The sequence below is a fragment of the Ixodes scapularis genome, unplaced genomic scaffold, assembly GCF_016920785.2.
Source record: "Ixodes scapularis isolate PalLabHiFi unplaced genomic scaffold, ASM1692078v2 PGA_scaffold10__122_contigs__length_95168666, whole genome shotgun sequence".
Taxonomy (NCBI): domain Eukaryota; kingdom Metazoa; phylum Arthropoda; class Arachnida; order Ixodida; family Ixodidae; genus Ixodes; species Ixodes scapularis.
This window is the reverse complement of record NW_024609836.1, coordinates 71,366,810-71,384,879: the sequence shown is the minus strand read 5'-3', so window position 1 is coordinate 71,384,879 and position 18,070 is coordinate 71,366,810. Positions and strand designations below refer to the sequence as shown.

General features: G+C 47.5%; 1 protein-coding gene across 1 annotated transcript in view; it reads right to left on the bottom strand.

The window, feature by feature from the left end:
* Nucleotides 1-61: 61 nt before the first annotated feature.
* LOC8041513 (kinesin-like protein KIF13A) overlaps nucleotides 62-18,070 on the bottom strand; it is a 93,260-nt gene continuing 75,251 nt past the window's right edge. The window contains exons 32-39 of the mRNA XM_029974132.4: nucleotides 15,518-15,642; nucleotides 14,172-14,438; nucleotides 12,422-12,609; nucleotides 11,561-11,804; nucleotides 8,662-8,878; nucleotides 6,607-6,765; nucleotides 5,300-5,458; nucleotides 62-4,387 (exon numbers count right to left, since the gene is read on the bottom strand). Of these exons, the coding sequence (XP_029829992.3) occupies nucleotides 4,227-4,387; nucleotides 5,300-5,458; nucleotides 6,607-6,765; nucleotides 8,662-8,878; nucleotides 11,561-11,804; nucleotides 12,422-12,609; nucleotides 14,172-14,438; nucleotides 15,518-15,642 (1,520 nt within the window). The 3' untranslated portion in view covers nucleotides 62-4,226. The remainder of the gene's footprint in view (nucleotides 4,388-5,299; nucleotides 5,459-6,606; nucleotides 6,766-8,661; nucleotides 8,879-11,560; nucleotides 11,805-12,421; nucleotides 12,610-14,171; nucleotides 14,439-15,517; nucleotides 15,643-18,070) is intronic.

Below are 18,070 nucleotides of genomic sequence, written 5' to 3'. Positions count from 1 at the left end.
AACTTTAGACATAGTGTAATTAGGCCACAAAGGACAAACCAAGAAAAGATAGCACAAACAGTGAGGTTCTTTCGCTACATTGCAGATATCTTTATTCTATATCTATAACGCGGCAAAAGTAGCATAGTGGCAACGTTTGGCCAACGGTACAGACGTGTTGTCACGCACACATTTAGTCTCCCCAAAGCAACACCAGAGGAATAAGATCCTTTTTTAGATACAACGGGGCCCCCGAGTTCATTCATGCTCGCACGCACACACTGTCACTCGACTCGCACAAAAGACTCACACGGAGGAGGGGGAAGGGGGAACCGACCCCCCCCTCCCCCCGAGAAACAACCGTATGGACCTCTCTCCCCCCCGTCTGGAATCGGGGCAGAGACGGACGCCACTCCTACCGGACTTGCCGTCGGGCAGTTACGCTTCGGACATCGTGCAGACGGCAACAAAACAACGAAAAAGAGAGAGACCCTGCAGCGGAAAGCGGTCAGGGGGCGAGACGACCACACGTAACTTGATTGTTTTCATCCTGCCGTGACCCAATTTCGAGACAAGCTCAAAAAAGCTGAAGCTATGCTCGAGCACCTCTAGACTAGCACTGTGCATGCCACCAAACGAAAAAAAAAAAGAAAAAAAGAGGGATGCGATGCAAGCTCACAAACAACGGCGTGGTGCGTCTTTCTCACTTTTAGACTGTTTACTGGAGGTTGGGACTAAGTTCCTGCCGCACACGGGGTAGTCGACGTTTAATGGACGTCGCAGTCGGGGGGGGCTCTGCTACGTTTACAGAGAACGGGACGGCTATGCAATTGGCTACGAGACTCTAAGAGTCGACTTGGGGGCAAAGCTTCCTTCGGCGGAGAAAGGTCCGGCACCCGTATGGGGTCCGGACACGAGGCTCGAGGGCTCGTAGTGCCCAGAACGCGAAGCTGATCTTGTCTTTAAGACTGCGGACAATTCTTGCACCTGCGCAACACACTGAAAAGACTGTCTTCTGCACCGAGGACAGCAAATGGCTCTCCATTGCTACATTCATCCCAAGATGTGTGTTTCCTCAGGATTTAGTCTCCTTAAACGAAGGGTCGACCAATTCTATGGGGTGTCCCCCCTTAAAATGTACAGGGTTATTTTTTTCTCCGCAAAAATGAACTATGCATCAAATGAGCGCTCATTTTCTGCCCAAATGTGGTGCTAGCGGTTCGAACCAAACGCCAGAGTTCCAGGACTAACCGTTATCTATGTAAAAAGTTAGACATCATTTTCTGAAAATTTAAATGTGAAAATGGTGGTCGACGGAGCTTTTTAATATGTGGAGCTGAATGGGGTCAGTTACCGAAAACGGGCAAAAACGGGCCCCTTTAGCACCTAGTTCGGACCGCTAAAGCTACAGCCAAGCGGGCAAAGAGCGTTCGGCAATGCACAGTTTATTTCTGCAATCTAAAAAACACTAAAGTTTTTGGGGGGGACATGCAGACAGGAAAAGAAAGCACACTGCCGGCACCACGGTAACACTTGCCAGTTAATACCACTTGGCATCGTTGGCAAACGCGTTTCTCTTTGCCGCGTGTCGGCGATCGAATTTTAAAAGGGTTGCCAGTCGGGTGTTTCCTACTGTGTCTGCAGGAACGTACGCTCCTATGTTCACCGAGCGAGACTGGGCATGCGAATGGTGGTGTGCACAAAAAGCCAAAGTCAAATCCAAAGCTTTAAGTGTCCTAGTCACGGTACTTTAAATCACAAAGGGCCCTCAACGGTGCCTGAGAGGTCAAACAGGCTGTCCCTTGCACGCAGAACAGACAAGATGTTGTTTGTGTCAGCGACGACAAAAGGCCCGCCACTTGAACCCGGAACAGCAACCAGGGCCAATCAACACGCACAACCAGTGTGAGAAACGTCGGACGGCAGTCCCGAAAGCTTAGCAAAGACTAAGCTCTGGCTGCCATAACCCTTCCCCCGTCGAGCGAAAAATGAAATCGCTCGAAATACACTGGAATAACGACAGACTGCGGACAATGCGTTACTCGGGGACTGGTGCTTTGTGGGCAGTGGTATAAACGGGCCCCCCTCAAACCTTTCCCAATCTTCTTCTGGAGATCGCCGTTGGGAGTGAAAAGTCTTGGAAGTGCTTACAAACGTGAGCACTACTCATGGAATGTTTCAGCTATGGAATGCAATATGCGCATTTCGTGATTACCCCAATGCCAGTTTCGATAGGGACCCATAACCGTGCAAGCACTGAATACTCGATCCACTGCCTCAGATATATATATGTATACTATATCAATGACTCTCAATAGGGTGCCTGGAAAGCATCTTTGACCGGCGTGTCTAGCGTCCCACTCCATCCGTGCACCGAAAGCGGTCCCGAAGTGGCAAAAATGACGTCGCAAAAGCCGGAGTGTTGCTCTGTCGAATGTCCTGGTCCTGGCGAAGACTTTTTTGGACGCGGTAAACACGCCGGTTGGGGAACCATTCCAGGCACCACACTCTCGGTATTGCTAATGTCCTTCCTATTGCTCTGGTTACGCACCACTACGTAAAACTCATTTGTTTAATAAAAAAATAAAAAAGCAAAACAGAAAAAAAAGGAACATCCTCAAAGTATCTTGTCCCAAAGCATCAAATGCAGCAGAACGACGAAGTACTACTATCATGCCCCAAAAGGTAGCGCATTTATTGACGGTGACAGCCTACACTCTCCTTCGGGTCTAATTTTCTATTTTGTTACCGCTTCTGAAAATGCTGACTCAAAAAATTAAAAAAATAAAAATACTGGGTAGTGTTAGGCAACATTTACGGATAACTTTGTTCCAATCTGTACCGTACAAGTCCATGAGATGACAGCGGTGTTCTTCGCGGATTTGAAACTGCAGTTGCTTCGATAAAGCGGACGCAAGTGCTCATCCATTCTACAAGTCTGTTTCATCTTACGACATACTGCAAAGGGCGCTACGAGCCGTCGGAGCCAATCCGACGCCGCGCAAGCGTCACGTGATCTACGAGAGAGGCACGGGGATTTGTGGGACGCGTACAGTCACGTGACACGTTCGTAGCATTGGGTTGGCTGCAATGATTCGTAACGTCCGCTGCAATCCGTCGTAAGGCTAAACGGAGCACAGCAACACATGCTGCGTCACCATGGACGAGCAGAGACCTGTCGAGATTTCGTAATTCATTCCAACGTTTCCCTGGGCTATCTCTGGGGGAATGACAGCGACTAAACAAAACCCTCGGGCATGTCGCCGTACAGTAGACCTGAGCGTCGCTGAATTTCGTAGCCACCGTAAGTGCACCTCGGTATGTCGAACATACCTAGCTAAGGAAATAAATGCCGAGTTAACTTGCCAAAAAAAAAAAAAAGATGTATCCACTCGGACGACTGTTGATAAAAACCGGGACGGATCGCTCGGCTCTTTGCACCACTCGATCCGCGTCACACCGCACCGGTGCCTTGAAAACAACGTGCTGGAAACCCGGCGAAGAGGAAGCTGAAACTTGCACCGATACAACCTTCTGGATCCTCCTCTCCCACATATATACATGGTACAGATTAGCGCGCAATCCGTGTAGATAGAACTGCGCGTTTTGTATGTATATAGATTTGTATATAATATGTATGCAATATACCTCTCTATACAACTAAACAAAAAGGCTGTAACGAAAAATACTAGCAAATCTTTGGAACAACATGCACGCACACACACACACACGCACACGCACACCGAAACGCACCACCGTCCGAGGACTCGGCGTTTCCGCACGAAGGTTCTCGATTGCAACGATGCGCCGGATTTCCGGGTAAAAAAAATGAAAAGGAGAAAACCTTCTAAAAACGGAAGTTCCCGAATCCGTACCGCACGTTCCGAGAACGATCGCGTGGCGGACCGCTCGTCCCCCTGACTCTCGCAACTCAATCCACGCACAAAAAAACAAACAAAACCAGGCAACGAAAAGAAATCTGGAGTAAAACCGACGCCTTGAGCGGGAGTGTGTGTGGGGGTCGCCACCGCGATAAATAACAAAACGTAAACATTTACAACAGGTGACAACCGGGGACGTCAAACCCTCCCCGCACGCTTCTCGATTCCCCGGATTCCCGTTGGAAGAACAGAGGGTGGCAGCTTGCGACCACCAAGACAGAACCAAGAAGGGACCGCGGTTCGTTCGAGGGGCACCCAAAAGACGGGAGACGCGCCGTTCCTCGCGGGCGGGTGGCAAGCTCGCGTTCACTTGTGGCCGCGCGGGCTCGCTTTTGCCGCGGGCCGCAGGGCGTCTTGGCCGCTGCTGCGTCTGGAGATGAATTCCGTCGAGCCCAGGGACGCCCTGCTGGCCTGGGACAGCTGGAGGCTGCCCATGCTGCGGGACATGATGTCGTCCCTGGCCGATCCTGGAACGAGGAGTCGGGAGCACGCTGACGCTTTGGTTCGGCCGAGCTCTTGCCGATCAGGTGCGTGAACATTTGAAACTTGGAATAATTCACGAATAGAGTCTGCTGTTCGATTCGATTTGCGGCACGCTTTTTCCGTCCAAAGTATTCGAGTTTTTTTCGAATATTTAAAAAATACGAACGCCTTCAAAATTTTTTGATTTCTCCCATCAAGCTTTGCTGCCTTGCACTAGCGATCCGGTGTCAAGCTTCACCGACTCGCACTAGCTTTCTGGCGTAAAGATTCACTGCTTCGCAGGGGTGCACCTGCTTAAAGGTTCACTGCTTTGCACCAGTAGACCGATGTCAAGCTTAACCGCTTTGCACTAGAACAGTGGTTCTCAACCATGGATGTTTCGCGGACCCCTTCTGGATCGGCGGAGATGATGAAGGACCTCGTTTCTGGTGAGGAAAGGGGAAAGATGGTACGTTAAATATAATATTGATTTAATAGATGGATATAACTAAGGGCTAGTGTGAAGTAAACTTCTCTTATTGACATATACACGAGCAAATGAACCCGAAAATTAAAATATTTCTTCTCAACCTGAAAAAAAATTGTTTTTTATTTCCGCGTTGACTGATGAAGCAGGGCTTCGCGGACCCCTAGAATGCCTTCGCGGACCCCAAAGGATCCGCGAACCCTCATTTGAGAACCACTGCACTAGAAGCTCAGTGTCAAGCTTTACTGCTTCAAAAGCGCGCACGTGCCCAGCTTCACAGTTTTGCAACAGTGCTCTAATGACAAGCTTCACCCCTTCGCATGGGTGCATAAGCGCCGAGCTTCACTGCTTTGCGTTGGCATGCTAGCAGAAAGTGTTGAGGTGACAAAGAGCATAGCGCTTGGCCCGACAGTCTGGGAAATGGCCTCACCTCGAGAGGTCGGCTGGAGGGCGGCAGCGGCCGATGCCCGGCTCTGGCGCACCATGCGCCCCCGCTTGTCCAGCACCAGCTTGTCCGGCCGCACAAACACCCCGTACTTGGGCTTGCACTCAAAGTACTTGACCCCGCTCACCGAGCCGTCGTTGCGCCCTGCCGAGGCAACAGAGACCGTTCGGTGAGACGGGCGTCCAACGGAAGAGTCGCACAGTCAACTTAAAAGACAGCTGAGGCCGGCGGTAAGGCACAGGCACATCGTAGACTAAGACAGGCAGGGCCGGTGGTACGGCATCACACAGACCAGCGATGTGCCTTACAGACTAAAAGACAGACGGGGCTTGGAGCCATAAGGAGCACATGTATGATATCCTTTTATGGCTCTCCTACAATGCCCTAAAAACGGGTTAATTTTTAATTTTTTTTTTGCCTGATAGATTTAATGCATTTTAGAGAAAAGAAATAGGAAAATTCCTAAAGGTGGCCCACCCCCCCAAGAAGGTCAACTGAAGTAAAAAGTGGGCTAATGTTCAACGAGAGACCAGAAGAACCAGAAAAAAAAGAATATTGGCTTGCTGCCTCGTCGACTCGTACAAACATCAGCTGCTTTGGACTGCACGTTCGAGTATAATAGTGGAAGGACAGAGAAGGAGCTTTGTTTATTATTCTAAGTTGTCAAAGAGAAAAAAGCTACTGTAGTCAAAAGTCATACTGCCTACCATATTGCACAAATTACCTAAACCTAGGTAAGCTACCTCATTTCTAAGGGTGGGCTACCTGTCTGCGTTTTTCCAAAGAGAGAAGGTGGACGGACAGCGGTGGTGTGGAGCAGACTAATCCACTGCAAAGATGCCTGTTAGCATTGCAAAAGGAAAGCCACAACGAGTTCCCTACGCTTCCAGTGTATTAGAGCAACCACTACGATAAGAACCGAATGTTTCGTTATACAAGGTGCAAATGGTCGTGACTGCGACACTTCACATCCGGCTGCATGTTCTGGCTGACAGAAGGCTATCGACTTGACTCTACAAAAGCGAAAGCCAGTCCTCCCAAATGTGAGGGACACCGCTGATCCATGCCTGCCCTAAGCCACTCGGTTATGCATAAACTCCGGCATTCGGGCGGAGCTCCCTTATCTACCCGGGTCAACCTTTGATGTCATCACATCTTGTACCCATGTACAGTTTGTAAAAGACAAGTAAAAAGAGCTTGTACCTCGTGCCGGACACTAAACATTGTGTTGAACGCTTCGGAGCAGCAAGCGAGTGAACTGAGTGTTGGATTACGCCGGCAGCACGACTCACCCGTGGGCGTGTCCAGCTCGACACCGACCCAGAGCCCCGGGGAGAACTGGGTGCGTCCGATGAAGGCCACGGCCCCGGTCTTGTTGTACGGGCTGATCATCACGCTCTCCCCCACCACCAGCCATGGGGGCGCCGTCCACTCCAGCGTAGAGGTCGCGTCTGCCAGGGGAAACGGAGGGGTGTCGAGGAAAATGTATAACGGAGCCAGTAACCAATTCTATTCCTCTTTTCAAACCTAGCAGACACTTCAGGATATGGTGCTTTGGGGACACACAGCCTCAACACCAACCATATGTTCAGGAGCAGACACTGGTCTTGAAGAGAGAAAATCATGCAAAGAGAATTTTCTAAAACATACCTTTTCTTTTTCGTCTGTCGCAAAAAATGTATGCTCTAATTACTAAACTCAAGAAGTGCACTTTTATATACGAAGAGTGATAAAAAATTTTTACCTCTTAGGCTGGAACTTTTTTTATTGTGTGATGGAATTGAAAGATGTTACATTCAAAAGAAAGCTTGAAATCTCCTCTTTCCCAAGAGCACAGGAATTTTGAATATGGTCCCCAAAGGCGGCGATGCACTTCTGCTACTGGTGCACTACTCTCCACCGTCTGTCACAGATGATTGAGGGCAGCTGTTGACGACACCGACAGCGCACTGCGTCGGTAACCACGTTGTCGCATGCAAACAGTGTACCCTTCAGATATTCCTCTACCTTGAAAGAAGACAAAAGACTGATGGTGCCAAGTCTGGGCTGTAGGGTGAATGAAACAAAACATTTTGGAACTGCAGCTCCTAGAGGTCTCGTCAACAGCTGCCCTGAAACGTCTACGACGGCACGCGGAGAGTAGAGCGCCGGTAGCAGAGTACATCGCCGCCGGTGGGGACAATGCCGAAAAACATATTCCAATTCCATCACTGAGTAAAAACGTTACAGCCTAGGAGGAAAAAAGCCTCAAATTACACCTAAGCACTTCTTATGAGTCGTGAATGCGAAAGCATGAATGTTGTTCTTCCACTCCCTTAGTCTGTGTGTGGCATACTGATGTGAGAAGGCCGAGCGCTCGCTCTCGTGAAGTGACCGCGCCGCCGCTTCCAAGTCTGCCTGAGTGGACTCTGGGCGCAGCCAGCTGCTTCCTTTTACCAGTGCGCTGCGGCGTGGGCCCGCAGCACCATGGGGTGGTGCTCCATGCAACTGACGCGCGCTAGCCAATGGGATCCTCATTCCTTGAAACTATGACGCGCGCCAGCCAATGGGAGCCTATCAATCAAATTTTGGCTTCACTTCACTCCTTTTGGAGAGGTGAATTAAGCTGCCATTTTCTGTGGCTTTTTGCATGGCTTCAAAGCTGGAAGCCTTCAGATCGCTGCTTCATTTGGCTCCATTGGGAGAGGGGAGTTTCGCTGCCGTTTGGCGCGGCTTTAAAGCTGATGACGTTGTCTCGCTTTATTAGACCAGTTAATTCTTTCACATTAAAACTTATTGATCACCATCCTAGTTACATTGACCCAAAATTCGTATCCGAACTGTTTACAAGCGGGTTTCAGAAAGCTTTTCCTGTTTCCTCGGAATTAATGTTTTCCTCACAACAGAAAGTTTTGATCATGATTATCTTTGGATCTAGAATTTGGATCAGAATATCTTTTTCAGAGCTGGAGATCCCATAAATCAAGGAGTGCAATAAGGCTAACATTCCTGAAAAATATTAATTACAAGGTGTTTTTTTAATTGGCAATGCCTTTATTGACTTATTTCTAGAGATAACTTTTTAGAATGCTAATAAAATTATACAAATGGTTTTGTTCCACTATCTACTGTTTGGAAAATATGCAGACAAATATTGTGTCATAGTTTATGGGCGTGCAGTAAAAGAAAGTTGGGAAGAAACATTTGTGATAAAGTTGAGAGTGTCTTGAGAACTTACAAAAGATTAAAAAAAAAGAACCACCTCACAGTATTAGTGCCTAGCACCAGAATTACAGTAGGTATGAGAACCTAACATTAATTGGACGAGAAATGACAGATATGTTCGGGACCAGCATCTCTCAACTCACCGATTGCATCGTCGCTGGCGGCACTGACAGAGAGGCTTTCCTCCGACGAGGACGAACTCTGGCTAGCGCCGTCGGCGGGGGAGTCCGATCGCGGGAGGCCGAGGTTGGGCGCCAGACCGGCCGGCTTTGCGTTGCTCGCTGCGACGGCAGCCGGGTAGGACTGCCGCTGCTGAGTGGAACGCGGGGACGACGTCTGCGGCCTCCGCTGCACCGCCGTCTGCGTCGACGACGTTGGCGCGGACGTTTAAGGTCGGTTCGCACATTTGCATTTGAGTGCGTCACGAGTGCTTCTCACAGCTTGAGATGTGAGAATGCTAGAGAGCCCATATTTCGGAGGGCTTCCAACTGCTCGATCAAGGTCACATGGTTAAAGGGCCACGTTTGCAATACAAGCTGCGAGGAGGCGACGAAACCGTCTACATATGCCTCGGCCTCTCTGCCTGTTTTCCTCCTCATCACTCGACAATGCGGTGCATGCACACTTGCGGATGGTCGGCGGTGTCCACAGTTACGTTGGCAACGCTCCTCGTGGTTTAAGTTACTTCCTTTTTTAAATCTAGGGTCTCTAGAGGACAAGCCGGCACACTGGCACCACCTGTTGAGCAGCCCTGGAACAGTTCCGATCGGCGTATAACCAGACTGGTGGTGTTGCGGTATACGCAACATCAAATCTATACACTATTTATGAGGAGTAGTTGCTTATAGCAACCCTAGTAGCACACTTAGTTCTGGGAAATATCCTTACGATGTCCTAACGTTCTGGGATGTCCTATGAACGTCCACGGGACATCCTTAGAACGTGAGGACATCCTAAGGACATAACAGAACTAAGTGTGCTACTAAGGAAGGGTTCTCAAACTGGGTTCATGGGAGCACAGAGGATCCCCAGAATATCCTCACAAATTCCCTGAGCTTCCACATTTTATTGACTGCTCCTGCTTATAGGCAAAGCGTTTTCCCAGTTTAGTTACTATTTTAGTAGATCTGAGCCTCCCATAAAAGCCTAACTATGAGCCAAACATCTCCATGCGTGCTTATTATTGTTTACACTTTTGTGCTGCCTTTTTCCCCATCAATGGTGAGACTGGCAGGGGGTTCTCGGCTGCCATTTTAGGCAGATATGGGTTCTTCGAGATTGGAAAGTTTGAGAGCCCCTGGCTTAGAGCAACGTCAAAACTATCTCGAGGCCACGGTAAAACAATAATGTGCAAAAGATTAGGAAATATACTATGGTAGAATCTTATTAATTCAAACCCCAGGACGCCACAAATTTTGTTCGAATGATCAGAAATTCATCTAAATATGATGCAAGTTAAATTTATGATTTGTTATACGGATGGCTATGCATACGAAACTGATATTTGATGATTTCCTCTACACAGGCCTACTCATCATGAGCAGGTACGTCATACATGAAACATTGGTGAAATGTACGAGACAAGGTGAAAATACGAATACTTTACGAATACTTTAGCACAATGCTCCTTAGCTGCCAATATTAAGGGTCTGTGGACTCGTCAAGCTGCAATGCTGTGGCTTTTTTCCACAGCTCCTTCATCTTCTTTGTATAAGGTGAAAATAAACTGATTTGATTTGATTTGATCTGATTTGAAGTTTATTCATCCTCACAAAATGGTGTCTATTGTTAACTATTAGCACCAATGAGCGTGCTTCTTACCAAGCACCAGTGCACGGTGGAAAAGCAACACACAAGGAAGCGAGTACCGGGGTGGTGGGAGGGGGGGGGGGGGGGGAGGGAGGCGTTGCATTTCTGCAGTTCACCGGTGCACGGTAAAAAGCGTGCTCAATGGGGCCGCAAGAACAAAAAGTATGAATTATGGCGCGATCCCATTTGCGGAAAAATCTCTCGCCGCTGACCAAATTTACAAGCCGGAAAAAGATGGCTCTGTTCCCACTAGTCGCAACCCGTCGCACTTGTCAGGCTCCGGTCTCTCGAGGATATTTGAGAAGACTGCCCCTTTTTCGAGTGGAGTTCGAAAAAATGCTCTAGCAGACTTTCTCTTGCAGTTAACGCCAACCCGCAGTGCCGAGAAAATACCCAACATTCTCTCGGCGATACGAGAAGGCAACAATAAGAAAAGGAGCAAATGAGACAATATGCGTATGAACCACATGCAGCAATCTTTTTTATTCCATAGACCTCTTTTGTGGACACTGTCTTCGTCGTTAAGATGCCTCTTGTCAAACAAAGTAAAATAATTTAGACTCCTTGTTTTTTTTTTTTGCTGTTTTTTTTTTTGCAGACACGACGATACGAGCGAGGCGGCGCTGTTTTCGCAATTGGGAACTTCGACAACTCCGGCGGCAGCCCTAAAAACTCGGGCAAGTTGGGTCGGGATGTGCTGTGGGCACACGCCATTTCCTTCCTGCGTTCCGATTGGCTGCGGCGGCGTGGGAACGGTTTTTGCGCGGGAAAGATCGGTCCCGGACCGATTGCACCACAGTCGAATATTCCGTCATTGCTCCTGGCGTCAACATCTCCGCGGATTCGCCTGCGGATCCGCAAGTGTGAACCCTGCCCTTACACGAAAACGCCGTTCGAATGGGGCGGCTTACATGTCCACTAAAAACATAGCAAGACATCAAAAGTTTTGGAATTTGTTCGAATTAACCAGAAGTATGAAATATTAGAGTTTGAATGATTGCGAGCCTACTGTACATACAGATCGGGGATGTTCCATTCGTATCCGATAGATGGCACCAGTGTGCCAGCTTGTTTTCTCGTCCCAGTCTGTCACGAGTGGGCGCAACGCATTCGATCAAACTCGAACGCAAACGTGTGCACCAGCCCTTCCTATCGTGCGGTTCAGAGGTATTCACATTAACTGAATACCTTTGCCTCGTAGGTCCTGCCTATGTTGCCAGGCAGACAACTCACCAGACCGATGGCAGGAGTGTCCTGTGGCGACCCGGGGGGCTCCACGACTACCGGCGCATCCTCTTGCCCGACGACTTCTCGCTCGGTCGTCGGCTCTGGACTAGGTTCGGTCGCACACGTATCAGGAACTGCCGGTAGATCCTCGACTAATGCCTCTCCGACTCTTGGGACGGTATCCGTCGGCACCTGGGTTCCTCCGTCCGTTGCCGCCCGTTCTGCGTGGTGCTCGTCGCAAGCGTTTTTGCTGAAAGGCCACAAAAAGGAGTATGACGTTAATGACTATGTGACCACAGTCAAATACCGAGCATGCGCCCACGTTGCACTGAATGCCGGCGCCTACTTTGGAAACATTTGAAATATACTATACGTGAAGGACATATCAAGTGGCCACCTTGAAAAATTTCTGAGCCCACTAAACTAAGCGAGGTGTTCCTCCGTGCCAACTGCTTCTCCAAGAAGTCGGTGTAAGGTGGTGAAACCTTGCAAGCATACGCCAGTGCGAAGCGGTAATGCTCGATGCGGGAGCGCTGGCACGAAGCAGGCCCGACGAAAGTGGCATGGCTAGCTAAAAAGTGGGGGTTCCACCAAACTCCTATACTGCTCCTCTACCGTTCCGTCGGATCAAAGAAGGGTCTACCCTACCATGTGCCCATACCGCTTTTCTGCTCTCGGACCTAACAAGTACCCTCCCCATCTTTTTGTGATTTTTTCCAACATCTGAAGGGGCGCTTGGTCGGCATTTTACTGCACAACTTTCTCACAAATACCATTCTTAGACTTTCTAGCACATAAGAAACTACTTGCCCTCTTGCAACCTCGAGGAGGCAAGCACCAAAGATAACAAGCGTGGGTGTCACCCACCTGACGGAAGCGGCGTGGCTCTCTGCGGCCGGCACGGGCTTTGCATCAGGGACTTCCGGACTTCCCGGCTCCTCCCCTCCTCCGACGCTCCGCAGCGAGCCGGAGTCTTCGCTGGACAGCGGCGTTGACGACAGGGCCTGGGACCCGTATCCGCTCGACACCATGCTTGGAGTGGTGGCCGCTTTGCCCTGCAAGAAAAGGCGCCAGCTGTAGAACGAACCAACCCGGCACAAACGAGAATATTCGCGTCTATGGGATATTTGTGGACGTTTGCTCTATGACGTGCACTGCCGGGGAAAGTATCCACACACGTGGGATGCGCCACAAGCCAAAAATGAGGACCCGTCGCAGACAACCAATGGAGGCATCCGCAGCGCGATCAAACGACGGCACCACTTGGGTAAGTCGAAATGTCCGGAGTTTTAATGACAAGATTTTTGTGGTGCCATTTATCAGCGAGCGAGTCAACTGAAAACATACAATCTTGGCACATCCTTCTGCTTCGAAAATTCGAGCGTCTGGAAGGGTACGCCCGGAGCGACTGAAAAAGCCACGCTTCGGAGTAACTGCACTTCAGCTGTCCTGGCACTTGAAATTGTTGTTGGCAATTATACGAAGCTTCATCTGAAAACACCAAAAACGGCGTTCTCTTCCAGAACACCGTCCGTCGCGGACCGTTTCAACGGTCTATGACGGAGCAAAACGATGTAGCCCGAGCTTCTAGACGACGTATGTAAAGCTCAGAAAGTGGAAATTTTTTAGAGTTGTGCGAATATTCAATATTTGAAATAGTAGTTACGAATAGTACACTATTCAATATTCACTCCGAAAATAACTGCACTATTCGCGTTTTTCGAAGTGCTGACTGCGGCGGGTTAACCCCGTTGAGTGCGCTTCTTACCAAGCACCGGTGCGCTGCGGAGAAGTAATATCCACAGAAGCGAGCTCCGCGGGTGTTACTCCTCCGCAGCGCACCGGTGCTTGGTAAGAAGCACACTCAATGGGGTAACCCGCTGCGATAAACACTTGGAAAACTATGAATATCGTAATTGCGTGCTTGGAAGTAAAGCATACATTCAAAGCGGGATGGTGCACCTGTGCCGACTGTATTCGAAAATAAATGAAAAGTTTGTGAATGTGTATATCTACATTGTAGTAAAAGTTTCAAAATTAAACTGTTATGCAAGAGTATACTATGTTAGGCAGAGATGCCCTTACAACCTGCGCTCCATCATGCACGACTCATTCTTTTTTAACTCGAGATTAAAGAAAAAATATTTTATATAGCAAGATATGTAAATTCACTCCTTTGGGTATAGTTGGCCATCTCTACAGGATTCATTTTATGTTAAATCCGTCGTTTACTTGCCGTCCCAAGATACCAGACCTTCTGAGGTCACAGTTCATAAATATAGATAGATTAAACTTAGTTTATAAATAAACAAGCAGAACAACCTTCACAAGTTTAGCTGGGTTTTCGTCTAAGCATTATGCCATGGTAGTGAAAGGCGTGGAAAAACTATTCGATATTCGAATCGAAAATATTCAAGCAAAACCACAATTCGCTTTGAATTCGCTTCGAACTTAAAATCCACTATTCGCACAAGACTAAAATTTTTTAATCGTAGCTGTTGCCAATCAAAAAGGCGGCGCGGCATCCACAGGAAAACGGGAAAATGAATGCCAATATTCCGAGCATAGCCCATCTTGTGGCTCTAGGTAAGCCCAGATGTAAGCAGCCGCTACTCACCACGAAGTCGGCGATGCCGTCGCTGGTGGCCGAGTGGGTCATGGCAGCTGGCGCCACCTTGGAGTGGCGCTCCTCACCGCCCTCCGACTTGACCTCCCCGTCCTTGCCCGATGCCCAGAAGGACTTAAACTCCGTGAACTCCTCCTCCTTCTCCTTCACATCCGCGGCACGGTTCCCTGCATCCGTCGTCTGCTCCGACGGATCTCTGGACGGCTCGAGTGGCGAGGGCAACCGGGCGCTCGCTCCTGTGCGCGATTCGTCTCCGGACTAGAGCGAGAGAGAAGTTACGGAATAAGGAACATCAGTCTCGGTGCTGGGAAAGTGACCCGTTTGGCGTCATCCTAAAACTGCATTCGAGATGGCATTAAAAGCTTACACCCTAAATAAAGAAATAATGTTTTCACACAGAGTACTGTAAAAAAGTGACTTTTTTTTTACGAAAATCCGATTTCTGCTTGCGACTTGAAAACTATAGTGCTGCAGTTGCTCGAACAACAGCTGCTTATTAACAAGGTCTGCACATCTGCTTTCCCGCAGATCATGCACATCGCCAATCATAGTGATCTACTGAATGACCAGGCAGAAATAACATTATCAAGCAAAAAATGTTAGCTCTGACTGATTTGCGCTGCACTTTGCGTGTAAGGAATCGGTGCACGTTCTAGTTTTGGAAACCAACTTTTCGTAGACTTTGTGGTTTAGCAGGAATAGAAAAATATGGGATATAATAAACTAATGTTCACTTCACACTCCTGCTTGTACACCTTCAATGCAATTTGAGCCCCCTTTTAACGAGGAGATTCGAAACACGGTCCGGGTTTGTTAGTTTCTTCTACTCGCCTCTCTTTTCTTTTGCACTGTTTTTATTTCACCGCATTATCAATGCAGACCGTGTTTACACGCTCATTTCCACGGAAAATTGCAACGCCCGTCCGTTGAAGTAAGGGCCATTATTAAAACACAAAAATACAAGAACACCCCCAACTAGGACCAAAAGACTTCCAGCCGGAAACTTTACCGACTGAGCTAAGCAAAACAGGTGAGTAAAGACAGCGAACGGTTGGTTTATGAAGCAATAAATTTACACTAACTTGGTCACGCTGACAAGGGCCGGGGGATGCGGGAATGTTGAGCTACCATATACGCATGAAGTATGTGCTTCGCGCATGCTATCTCTGTGTGAGAGGGGGGGGGGGGTCTGATGTGAGCAAGGCTAGCCGAACCATACACTTCATGCATACGGCAGCCGAACGTATCATGTGTCCCCTGGTCGTCTTTGTCAGTACGATCAAACTAGTGTAAATTCCATCGTTACCGTTTCGGCGACCGATTAGGGCAGAACACACCTGCTCATCCTCGTCTTCGATGAGGAGGGGCTGGACCTCCCGCTGCTGACTCTGTTCCTCGATGACTGTCCGCATGGGCTTCACAAACTTGGTTGGCTGCGGGCTCAGGCCTGCCAACGAGGAGGCTGGGGAAAAGCAAAAGCAATAGCTCCCTCAGACCGCCGTGCAAGACGGCCATTAGTTGGTTGGTTGCAGTGCCTCGAACGCATCTCCGAACGCGTTATAGTAAAAATGTTGCGTTCTTGCCTGCCACAATCCTGAAACTTTAAGAGGTAAAATGTGCCACTAAAATACACCTTTGGTGAAGGTTTCGCCTCGTTACATGCAGTTTTCATTAAGTTTTCTGGCTAATTTTCTCGAGAGCCCTCTGACTCCTAACACTCTATACGTGTCAAAAAAGTACATGTCTTCTCCCCTTCACCACAAACACACAAAATGTTTCCACAGTTATTATACAAGTTATCATGCAGGACACAAAAATAGCTTCAATTTCAGTGTGGCTGCACTGATGTTAAGGTCAAAATTCACATTACCGTAAAACACTGGGTGAGTGCCGACTGCACTTTCACTAAAAACTGTGTTGATCTAGACACGGGCACTTGTCCAGTAAAATTAGGCACTTAAGGGGGGACATGGCCTCGGAATTCAAAAATTTTCAGAAAAAAACTTTTTTTTCAAAAATAATATGTTTATGCTTATTAACTTCCAAAGAATGGTTTCAGAAACTTTCATTTATAAACATGCAGGATTTATCTCACAATAAATTATTTTCGACATGTCGGCAGCCCTCCGAGTCAACAGAGAGCAAGTTTTTTGCATATTTATTTAGCACTGCTTTATACTCGTTTAACATAGCCAGAACATCTCACCTTCATGGGAAGCGCCATTTACTCTGGATTTAGCCCGTAGAAGCCTTTCAAGTTTAAAAGTATCAATGGCCAGGAGAACCCTTTATATCCAAACAGAAAAAAATTGTGAAAATTTAGTATGAGCAATCTTATTAGTTGAGACCTGAAACGGGATTTACGATTGGTCCTGCCCGGTGATGTGATATTGTGCCATCTTCAGTAACACCCTTTGACAGTATCCTCCACTCTAGATCATATTTCTGCTCTGCTGCTCTTCCTTAGTATTATTTGCCTCTTAGTTCTTGTCATTTTATCTGTCAAGAGATGCCTGCTACGAAAGTTAGCTTGCCTACAAACGACGCAAACTGGTAGCTATAGCCAGGGGAACAATAAAGTGTCAAAGAGGAAGGTTCTAACAATGCGCCAGGTGAATTTTGGCTACCTCGGACCCACAGAAAAGAAAGAAAACTAAAGTTGAAACTTCAAATGCATTTTTCTCAGTTTCACTTTTTGGCAGGAAATGTGGTCTGAGGAAATGTATCATTGGACATTTTCAAAGGGTAAAGATTTCATTCAGTGCTGTCCTTGACTGAAATTTACTGAGGAACAAGTTAAGGTACTCATAATCTGAAAAAGCTAAATTCTTCAAGACAAAAACTGAATATTTTAAAACTCAGAAATTTGTTAAAATTGTTTGCTCTTTTTGAGCGTTTTTGTTTTTCTCTAGAATTGCATTTTCTACAATTAATTTTTACCTTAACTTGCACTATGGGTATTGTACTTCACATTAAACCAAACATTTTGTGGATTGCAATTATTATTTTTCTTAAATACATTTCCTAATAAAGTAACTTTTTTCTGGAGTTTGTTAAGCATAGTATGTTGTAGAGTTGGCCGATAAGACTGAAACTTTAGATGTCATCAATCCTAATGGGGTTCATTTCACCCTGAAAGTTTGAATCAATTTGAGACATTGGTTCAAAAGTTGACCCTCCCAGGCCATGTCCCCCCTTAAGATACAAAACGCTAATAGGGGGCGCTTGAACAAAGTGGGTGCTTTCACGGTATTTTACGGTAGTTAGAGATGCTAGTGAAATCCATATCCCTGCCAAAAAGCAATGCAACATTAAGGAGTTTTCGTGGATTGTTCCATTAACTCTGAAAAGGTTACGATATATGCGCAAAGGCACTGGCAGAGTATTCGGTATCGTCATCGAAATAACCTACGAAAACGCCTTATTATGAGCCCATATCGGTGGTCACAAAAGCAAAAGGTTTTTCAGCGTAAGTACCCCAAAATAACACATCTTTGAGTCTTTAAGAACACGTTTTAGAAGAGAAACCACGCAGCCAAAACCAAGCCCAGAATAGAACCAAACATGTCGAATGAACGTGCCAATAAAACTGACAGTATCTAAAAAAACATTTAATGCAGTAAGCCTGGTACCAAACACCGAGCGATGGTGCGAGCAAACTCAAACTCAAATGGCTGCATGCAAACTACAACTACTAAAACAATGCAAGTCAAGACACTAAGTCTTCGAGAGCGAAAGAAACCAATGAAATAACGGATGCCGACGAAAAGGGAAAACCAAAATGGGTGGGCAAAAAATGCGGTCCAGTAAACGACACGTGCAAGAATGACGTGCTCTCCACACGGACACTAAGGAGACTTGACAAGGTGCGAACCAAACTCAAGAACTTG